This window comes from Eurytemora carolleeae, unplaced genomic scaffold (genome assembly GCF_000591075.1).
Source record: "Eurytemora carolleeae unplaced genomic scaffold, Eaff_2.0 scaffold349, whole genome shotgun sequence".
Lineage (NCBI taxonomy): Eukaryota > Metazoa > Arthropoda > Copepoda > Calanoida > Temoridae > Eurytemora > Eurytemora carolleeae.
The window spans coordinates 258954-269580 of NW_019396296.1; the positions used below are offsets into that span (position 1 = coordinate 258954).

The 10627-nt window shown below is 32.5% G+C and overlaps 1 protein-coding gene across 2 annotated transcripts in view; it reads left to right on the forward strand.

Annotated features, from left to right (window-relative positions):
- LOC111700411 (conoporin-Cn1) overlaps positions 1–10627 on the forward strand; it is a 25793-nt gene that overhangs the window by 3449 nt on the left and 11717 nt on the right. For both annotated transcript variants that reach the window (XM_023471298.1, XM_023471297.1), the window contains exons 4-5: positions 3573–3665; positions 4836–4887. In XM_023471298.1, the coding sequence (XP_023327066.1) occupies positions 3573–3665; positions 4836–4887 (145 nt within the window). The remainder of the gene's footprint in view (positions 1–3572; positions 3666–4835; positions 4888–10627) is intronic.

Sequence of the window (10627 nt, forward strand, 5' to 3'; positions counted from 1 at the left end):
GGGGGGGGGGGGGGAATATACTTTGGAGCATCAAATTTACAGATAACATTTATAAGATGAAAAAAACACATTTTCAAAATGTGTTGGATGTATAATTAATGATTTGAAATAATACTCAGAGTTTTTCATGAATGTTTTCTTTAAATTTGGCCCCACCTAACATCTTAAAATTTATCCGCGAAACAAAAAGGGGGGGGGGGGTAGGATTTTTTGTAACTTAGCTCACTTCTTTGCACAATTCTAAGGTCCTGTTAGTCGACTATAAAGAGCAGGAAAATATTTATTTAGGTTAACTGAAAATACAAGTTTTCCTTTTTTACATGAAAATAAAATAAAGATGTAAAACGAAACTAATTTGAATTTAAATGAGAAATGCAACCTCTTCAATTTCAGCTTTCACTATACTCGAAGTATACAATATTATGTAGAATATTTTCTAGATATGCTCTAGATATACTCTAGATATGCTCTAGATATACTCTAGATATTCTCTAGATATACTCTAGATATACTCTAGATATACTCTAGATATACTCTTGATATATACTCTGAATACATGTATATAAAATACTATAGATATTTTAAAGTCCGTTGGGCTCGAAAATCCCCTGAAAACCAAAGATGTTACTATCCAGGGGCCAAAAGCCCCCAACCCTGTATACGCCTCTATTGTAAGTCGATAATCGATCTGAAGGCTTTGAGGTTCCTGATTTGCAAGCTTTTATATATATATATAAAGTATATACAATACATATATCCAGAGTAGAAGTTGGATTTATTGAAGTAGAGCTGAAAGGCCGAACTCTTAAAAGCAAAATGTCATTTTCAATTGGGAGAAAAATCACTGTGTAGTAAGATTGGGGAATGGGCAGTAAGACTACTTTTAGTATTCAGTTTTTAGTTTATAGGTTTAGGGAGGATATTCAGGCCGGTTCGTGGCCCTCTCTCCAGTAATATTCTTTGAAAAGTTGATTTACATTTTTTCGAACATTGTAAAAACGAAAACAATAAATAGTTTGTGGATTTTCTTGTTTGGTCAATTTTGAAAATTTTGCTGCACTAACATTCTTAAGTTCTGACCGACCTTAAACAGCCGATCATGCGAGTTACCACAAACAATTAGTTCAGTCGGTAATTTGACGTTTATTGGTTTCAAATAAACCAGAAAAAAAGACTAAGAAAATTGAAATTTAGATTGAACTTAAAGAAAGGGGGTTTAAAAAACGCCTTGTTTAAAATTTTTTTGTTTCTATAAAGTTTTCACTATAGTTAGCCTATCCTTTTTGATATTTCGTTATGGGCAGGAGGACCATTCTATCAAATTATTTATATTTTCATCCAATATTCTCTATTGTTGGCAGGAATACAAAACACACAGATGTCCTGGAAAATTGAATTGTTAGATAAATAAGGAAAAAGTCAGAGAAGGAATTTGCGATTCTTTCAAATTTCATGCTGATGTCTTTAAATCAAGACCCGTTTTTATTTTTCATCGTTAAATAAATTTAATTATTTTCTAGGTCACCTCTTTTTCTTTTTTAGTCTTTTTGGCCAGTTAGTCATCATTTCTTTGTCTCTTTTGACCGATGTTTCATTATACACTGGTTTCATTTGGTCACTTTATTATCATTGTATATCTCTTTTCAAACATTTAGCATCATTTTATATCTCTTTCCAAACATTTAGCATCATTTTATATCTCTTTACAAACATTTAGCATCATTTTATACCTCTTTTCAAATATTTAGCATCATTTATATCTTTTCAAACATTTAGCATCATTTTATATCTCTTTTCAAACTATTTAGCATCATTTATATCTTTTCAAACATTTAGCATAATTTTATATCTCTTTTCAAACATTTAGCATCATTTTATACCTCTTTTCAAATATTTAGCATCATTTATATCTTTTCAAACATTTAGCATAATTTTATATCTATTTTCAAAAATTTAGCATTATTTTATATATCTTTTCAAACATTTAGCATCAATCCTAATCCTCTTCTGTCACATTTTTATTTCGGTCTTATTTGGCCAATATTTCACCAGTTTTAAGTCTCATTAGTGTCTCGTCGTTTTGAATAAGAAATAAATAAGTTACAAATGTTTTTGTAATAGACAAAAACTAAGATGAAAACTACATCATTTTAAATTTAGTTTGAACAACAAAAATCAAGATACAAAATGCCGAACTATATAAAGTATTACTATCCGCTTAAAAGTGGAAACATAAAATGATTTCTCTGCAGAATTCTTTCTCAAAATATAATCTAATATAAAGTACAGATAAATCGATATAGAGGGGGATATATCAGTAAATATGACAGCATTTAATATAAAAAATGAAAATGGTATCATAGGAGGGTAAACATATAATAGATATAATTTAAAAATCATCCAAAAAATCCGGTGAAACGTTTTTTCTTCTGCAGACCATTGAGAACTCGGGTTTAGGTTTGATTAGAAAAAATAATATTTAGTTAAATGCAAAAGTTAGAGGAAGAAAAAAAACTTAATTGATTTTTTTTGTTTCTTTCTGATCTGTCATTCTTTTTTGGGTTAAACGATATTATGTCAAACTTCCGAGAGTTTATATAGCTAAAGTGTAGTGATCTCTGTTTGTTTGGATGTACAATCAAACCTCATGAACCTCTTGGACGATTTGATTGCAATTTTGATAAGACACCTTGGTCCGGTAGAACCACGAGAATTTTCTTAATTTGGTTTACCAATTCTTAAGTAAGTGGGTTAGCTTTTAAAGAGAAAATTTGATTGACAGGCAAAGCTGGGTTTCCAAGCTAGTGTTTTATGAATCAAAGAAAGAGAGAAAAAAAGAGATGAATGAAAAATTAAAGAGATTGAAGAATAGACAGACAAATTGATGATAAAATAGATTCCTGATTTGAATTTTATTTCTTTGAGTATTTTCATCTATTCTCTTTCTTCTGTTTGCCCTTGATCTGCAGTGTATATCCATATATATATATACTAGAAATTCAAGGCGCTTCGCGCCCTTCTTTCTAGCCTTAGAGGGCGCTTCGCGCCCATCTTCTAAATTAATTGTAAACATGTTCTCTTTGTGTACATCGTAAAACTAAACAAAAATAATTTGCGGATTTTTACAAAAAATTTCGCGGATTTTCAAAATTTTAAAAAATTTAATGACGATCGAATTTTGATAGAGACAAATATTTGAAATTTTGATGATTCATAAACCTTCCCTGGGCTCCCTAGATGTCCCACAAAAAATTTGGGCCCGATCGGTTCAGCCGTTTTGACGTTTATTGGATACAAACAAACAAACAGACAAACAAACAAACAGACAAGCCAAATTTATATATAGATATATAGTATATATGTATATACTAGGCTTTTTGAGCGCTTCGCGCCTATCTTCTATTTCAATTGTGAATACTTTCTCTTTTTAGATACATTTTAAAACAAAATCAACAACAAATTTCGCGGATTTTATAAAAATAGTTTTGTAGATTTTCAAAATTTTCAATCTATCTATCTATCTATATCTATCTATATATATATTTATGTCTATGTATAATCTATGTGTTTAGGTTATCCAACAGAACCCTGGTAGAAGACGGTATGTCCCTAAACGGAACAAGTTTGTTTGAACTTCGTTATGATGAAAGTCAGCACACAGTCAGGCAGAACCATACTCAGTATCTAGTATCCAGTAGTATATACCTCACCTATAATACTCAGTATTATATACCTCACCTATAATACTCAGTATCTAGTATCCAGTAGTATATACCTCACCTATAATACTCAGTATATATCCAGTATCCAGTAGTATATACCTCACCTATAATACTCAGTATCCAGTATCCAGTAGTATATACCTTACCTATAATACTCAGCATCCAGTATCCAAGAGCATATAAAATCTCGCCTTTAATACGTAGTATCTATTATCTAGTAGTATATGCAACCTCACCTATAATACTCAGTATCCAGTATCCAGTAGTATATGTAACCTGATTTTTATTACTCAGTATCCAGAATCCAGTAGTAAATACAACCTCACCTATATTACTCAGTATCCAGTATTTAGTAGTTTATACAACCTGACCTATATTACTCAGTATCCAGTAGTATATACAACCTGACCTTTACTACTCAGTATCTAGTATCCAGTAGTATATACAACCTCACCTATAGTAGCATATACAACCTGACTTATAGTACTCAGTATCTATGATCCAGTATTATATACAACCTCACCTCTAATACTCAGTATCCAGTATCCAGTATTAAATACAACCTCACCTATAAAACTCAGTATCCAGTATCCAGTAGTAAATACAACCTCACCTATAATACTCAGTATCCAGTATCCATTAGTTTATACAAACTCAACTATAATACTCAGTATCCAGTATCCAATAGTATATACAACCTCACCTATAGTAGTATATACAACCTGACCTATAGTATTCAGTATCCAGTATGCAGTAGTATATTTAACCTGACCTATATTACACAGTATTTAGTATCCAGTATCCAGTATATTATATACAACCTGACCTATAATACTCAGAATCCAGTATTTAGTAGTTTATACAACCTGACCTATATTACTCAGTATTTAGTATCCAGTATCCAGTATATTATATACAACCTGACCTATAATACTCAGAATCCATTATACAGTAGTAAATACAATCTACCTACATTATATCAAATCTGACCTTCCTTGCTTAACCATTTTTGAACTTTAAAAAGTTAATTGAAACATCGTTACATACCCTACTTCACCTTTTTCACATTATATTATATAATGTATAACAACATGAGTATTCTGTTCTGAGTAGGTGTATATTAAATATTGAGAACTGGACTACTTGGGTTCTATCTGATCCATTGGTAAGTTCTTAGATCTAGATCTAATAATCATAAATAATAATTTCATTTTACATATAATTTTGTAATTATATTTTACATACAAAATACTGAAACAAACATCAAAGAATTTTATTAAAACAACTTAAATGAGATTTTAAGTTTTAATTGACTTTGATAAATTTTCATTTTATAAAATAAAAGTGCAAATCATAAATGTGGTCGGTTAGTTTGGCTGGACCGAATGGAGCTTCAATTAAATTATGTTAATAGTTCCTATAAAAACTGTAATCTTTACAAAATAAAACAAAAAAAGAAATTCTAAAGAATGGCACAAAGCGCAAGGAATTCTCTAATATATCTAAGTCACTGATCTGGTCTGCATAGGAAGTATTGCAGAAGGATGGATTTGTTAGACTATCTGTAATTGTTTTTGGTAATTTTGTTTCTCTTCTTCTTGATACTGTTTTTTACTTCTCTATTCTTCTTGAATACAGTCTTGATATTGTTCTTTACTCCTCTATTCTCCTTGAATGCAGTCTTGCTATTGTTCTCTACTCCTCTATTCTCCTTGAATACAGTCTTGATATTGTTCTTTACTCCTCTATTCTTCTCCTTTAATACAGTCTTGATATTGTTCTTTACTCCTCTACTCTCCTTGAATACAGTCTTGATATTGTTCTTTACTCCTCTATTCTCCTTCAATACAGTTCTGATATTGTTCTTTACTCCTCTATTCTCCTTAAATACAGTCTTGATATTGTTCCTTACTCCTCTATTCTCCTTAAATACAGTCTTGATATTGTTCTTTACTCCTCTATTCTCCTTCTTTAATACAGTCTTGATATTGTTCCTTACTCCTCTATTCTCCTTTAATACAGTCTTGGTATTGTTCTTTACTCCTCTATTCTCCTTGAATACAGTCTTGATATTGTGCTTTACTCCTCTATTCTCCTTTAATACAGTCCTGATATTGTTCCTTACTCCTCTATTCTCCTTGAATACAGTCTTGATATTGTGCTTTACTCCTCTATTCTCCTTTAATACAGTCTTGATATTGTGCTTTACTCCTCTATTCTCCTTTAATACATTCCTGATATTGTTCTTTACTCCTCTATTCTCCTTGAATACAGTCTTGATATTGTTCCTTACTCCTCTATTCTCCTTAAATACAGTCTTGATATTGTTCTTTACTCCTCTATTCTCCTTGAATACAGTCTTGATATTGTTCTTTACTCCTCTATTCTCCTTAAATACAGTCTTGATATTGTTCTTTACTCCTCTATTCTTCTCCTTTAATACAGTCTTGATATTGTTCCTTAATCCTCTATTCTCCTTAAATACAGTCCTGATATTGTTCTCTAAATAGGATTGGATGGATCCTCTCCGATCAAGATAGAATACCAACTTATCCTTCTCATGTAAGCATATTTCCTCCTGGAAATATGTTTAGATTTATTTTTTTCTGGTTTTATTATGCTCATTTCCGGGTGAGATTTCTATTCTGCAGTCCGAACCCTAGACACTAAATAAGATAATATTTTGAGGAAAGATATCTCTATGCTTGAAATAAAACACAAATTAAGCACTTTTTATGGGGTATTTAAAAGCTGATTTTTACTTAAAAATACTAAGTTTAAGCTATATTTCAGGGGATTGTAACAAAGAAATCTTCTGCAATATTAGTTTTCTTTGTTAAAATTAAAATATTGAGTCTCAAAAAATGTTAATAGAATCTGAGAAAAATTGATTAAAAATTAAAAAATTAAAGAAGTAAATGAGATAGAAATGATAGAATAGTAGATTCATTTTTTTTTTCTCTTCAACTTATTGTTGAAATTAAAATGGTAATTTTAGCAGTTTCCGGGATTTTTATTCGTAAATGAAAAAAGAAAATTTCTAAGAAACTTTGGCCTGAATATAAGTTAGAACTGAATTGTACCCCTCCAACAGAAGTACAGGGTGTCCCAATAAACATGGGAATTCAGTGACGAATTCGATATCGTCTTTTTAAATATTTCTTTGATTTAGTATAATGATACCTACTGAGATAACTGTAATCTGTAATTTGCTATGTTTACAATTTGTTTGTTTATGTTTTGACTGCATACGGTTGTACAAGAAAGTATACAGTACAGTATACAAACAGAGTAAGCTTGTCCGTCTTTACTGTTCATCTTGCAAAAATATCATAGACACATCTTCACAGCCATTTACCGTTTTCATAAAATAAACTCTAGCAGACTTTATAATATTATGGCTTTTGAAATCTGGTATTACAATGCTAATTCATATCAAAGACGATATCGAATTCGTCACTGAATTCCCATGTTTATTGTGTTCCTGTGACAGCGAACTCCTCTAGATGTGTGGTTCCAGGCTATATATGAACCCCTAGATGTGTGGTTCCTGGCTATATATGAACCCCTAGATGTGTAGTTCCTGGTTATATATGAACCCCTAGATGTGTGGTTCCTGGCTATATATGAACACCTGAATATGCAGTTCCTAAAAGCTAGTGAACCCCTGTTAGTGTGGCCCCAGGAAGTGAGACCCTATATGCAAGGTTCCCCTTAGTGAGCCCCTACATCCATGATCTCTGAAAGAGAGGAAAAGAACCCCTATATGCGTGGTGGTTGGAATTAAATCCCTGTATGCACTCTGCATGGTCCCTAGAAGCTAGACCCTGCGTGAGCCCAGATTATGGCCCCTATGAATGGGGCCATCCCTCTGATGAATGACATTAAAATCCCTTTGCAATATCAATTGCTGGATACTCACTATAACCTCGTAAATTCCCATCTCCAGCAGTAACAGTAAAATGATATTGACAATAATTAACAAAAAAATATTAATTGATCAATAATTGAACTAATTGATTTATTAGTTGATTGATTACCGGACAAATTTACCTAGGCTTAGTTAATAAATTGATTAATAGATTGTTTGAGTAATCAATAGATTGGATAATTGATTTTATTGATTTATTGGTAAATTGATTTATTGGTTAATTAATTTATTGGTTAATTGATTTATTGGTTAATTGGTCAATTGGTTAATTGATTAAGTATTAAGTAGCTAATTGTTTAATTAATAGATTGACCAATGGTTGAATGGATTAGTTCGATAAATGAATTAATTGGCTAATTAATTAGTTTCATTAATCAAATGATTAATTGATTAATTCATTACTCATTGATTAATTGATTAATTATTTATCTGATTAATCAAAAATTTGAATACTTGTTTTTTGAATAATTGATCAATTGATCTTCCATTTTTGTTTAATGTTGATTGATAAATCTAATTAATTAATTAATTCTACGCCAGACAAACTTAGATATAAAAGTCTGAATACTTTAAATAGATCAATCTAACTAAAAGTAGAGAAATATTCTCTGTATTCAAAACTAAAATTGGAAAAACATGATGATTCTGCAAAATATTTTCCCTTCTGGAAACACATTTTACAATGATTTCCAGTTTTGACGTTTGTTTACATTTTCACATTCGAAAAATAAAAGGACGGTTTAATTTTTTAGAACATGAGTTTATGGGCTGTAATAACTGATGACTTACTGCTTTTAAAAAATTGATTGATTTAAAATGAAAAGAATTTGTTTTTCTTTTGTAACTTTCCAATTAAAGAGTTATATATGCATCAGAGTTGATGGGACCTCACAACTGGGTACTCTAGACAAGTTGGTACCAGTTACTTCTTCTTCTCATTCTGCTGATTGAATGATATTTGGTGGGACAACCCTCCACTCTTCCCATTCTCTCTCTTTCCTGAATATATTTCAAGAACACTGGCCAGATTTTTATTAAACCAACAACTTATAATTTTCCTCTGTATAGTAGTTGGCAGCGCTTTACAGTAAATCATTTTCAGTAAACTACAAGGGAGGAATACAGATACAATCTTCCTTGCCAAAATATTTAAAATTGGGTTATATTGTCCTCACTATCCTGTCCTCTCTATACAGTCTATACTATCCTGTCCTCACTATCCTGTCCTCACTATCCTGTCCTCACTATCCTGTACTCACTATCCTGTCCTCACTATCCTATCCTCACTATCCTGTCCTCACTATTCTGTCCTCACTATCCTGTCCTCACTATCCTGTCCTCACTATCCTGTCCTCACTATCCTGTCCTCACTATCCTGTCCTCACTATCCTTCCTCACTATCCTGTCCTCACTATCCTGTCCTCACTATCCTATCCTCACTATCCTGTACTCACTATCCTGTCCTCACTATCCTATCCTCACTATCCTGTCCTCACTATCCTGTCCTCACTATCCTGTCCTTACTATCCTGTCCTCACTATCCTGTACTCACTTTCCTGTGTTCACTATCCTGTCCTCACTATCCTATCCTCACTATCCTATCCTCACTATCCTGTCCTCACTATCCTGTCCTCACTATCCTGTGTTCACTATCCTGTCCTCACTATCCTATCCTCACTATTCTGTCCTCACTATCCTGTCCTCACTGTCCTGTCCTCACTATTCTGTCCTCACTATCCTATCCTCACTATCCTGTCCTCACTATCCTATCCTCACTATCCTGTCCTCACTATCCTGTCCTCACTATCCTGGCCTCACTATCCTGTCCTCACTATATTTTCCTGCTACCTGTTGCATAGGAGAAAAATACTTTATTGTTCGGATTTTGTAATTCAAATAAATTAATCTAAGCATTTTTTATCTTTTAATATTTTATAATTTGTAAGGATTCAAATCGTGTAATTGCTCCCTCCTACTGCAGAGGGAGTTTAACCAAAATCTAACTAGAGTTCTGGGATTAATGCGGTAAAATTTTGTGGAGCTAGTTAGGAAATCTAGTTTAAGATACTGGGAGACCCATTCAACTCTAGGATATCCAGGTGGAGCTATCTAGAATATCTAGCTAGGATATCCAGGTGGAGCTATCTAGAATATCTAGCTAGGATATCTAGGTGGAGTTAGCTAGATTATATATGTGGACCTGGTTAGAATATCTAGCTAGGATATCTAGGTGGAGTTAGCTAGGATATCTAGGTGGACCAGGTTAGAATATCTAGCTAGATTATATATGTGGACCTGGTTAGAATATCTAGCTAGGAGATATATGTGGACCTGGTTAGAATATCTAGCTATGATATCTAGGTGGAGTTATCTAGGATATCTAGGTGGACCAGGTTAGAATATCTAGCTAGAATATCTATGTGGACCTGGTTAGAATATCAAGCTAGGATATCTATGTGGACCTGGTTAGAATATCTAGCTATGATATCTAGGTGGAGTGAGCTAGGATATCTAGGTGGACCTGGTTAGAATATCTAGCTAGGATTTCTATGTGGATCTGGTTAGAATATCTAGCTAGGATATCTATGTGGACCTGGTTAGAATATCTAGCTAGGATATATATGTGAACCTGGTTAGAATATCTAGCTAGGATATCTATGTGGACCTGGTTAGAAAATCTAGCTATGCTATCTAGGTGGAGCTAGCTAGAATATCTAGGTGGACCTGGTTAGAATATCTAGCTAGGATATCTATGTGGACCTGGTTAGAATATCTAGTTATGATATCTAGGTGGAGTTAGCTAGGACATCTAGGTGGACCAGGTTAGAATATTTAGCTAGATTATATATGTGGACCTGGTTAGAATATCTAGCTAGGATATCTATGTGGACCTGGTTAGAATATCTAGCTATGATATCTAGGTGGAGTTAGCTAGGATATCTAGGTGGACCAGGTTAGAATATCTAGCTAGAAT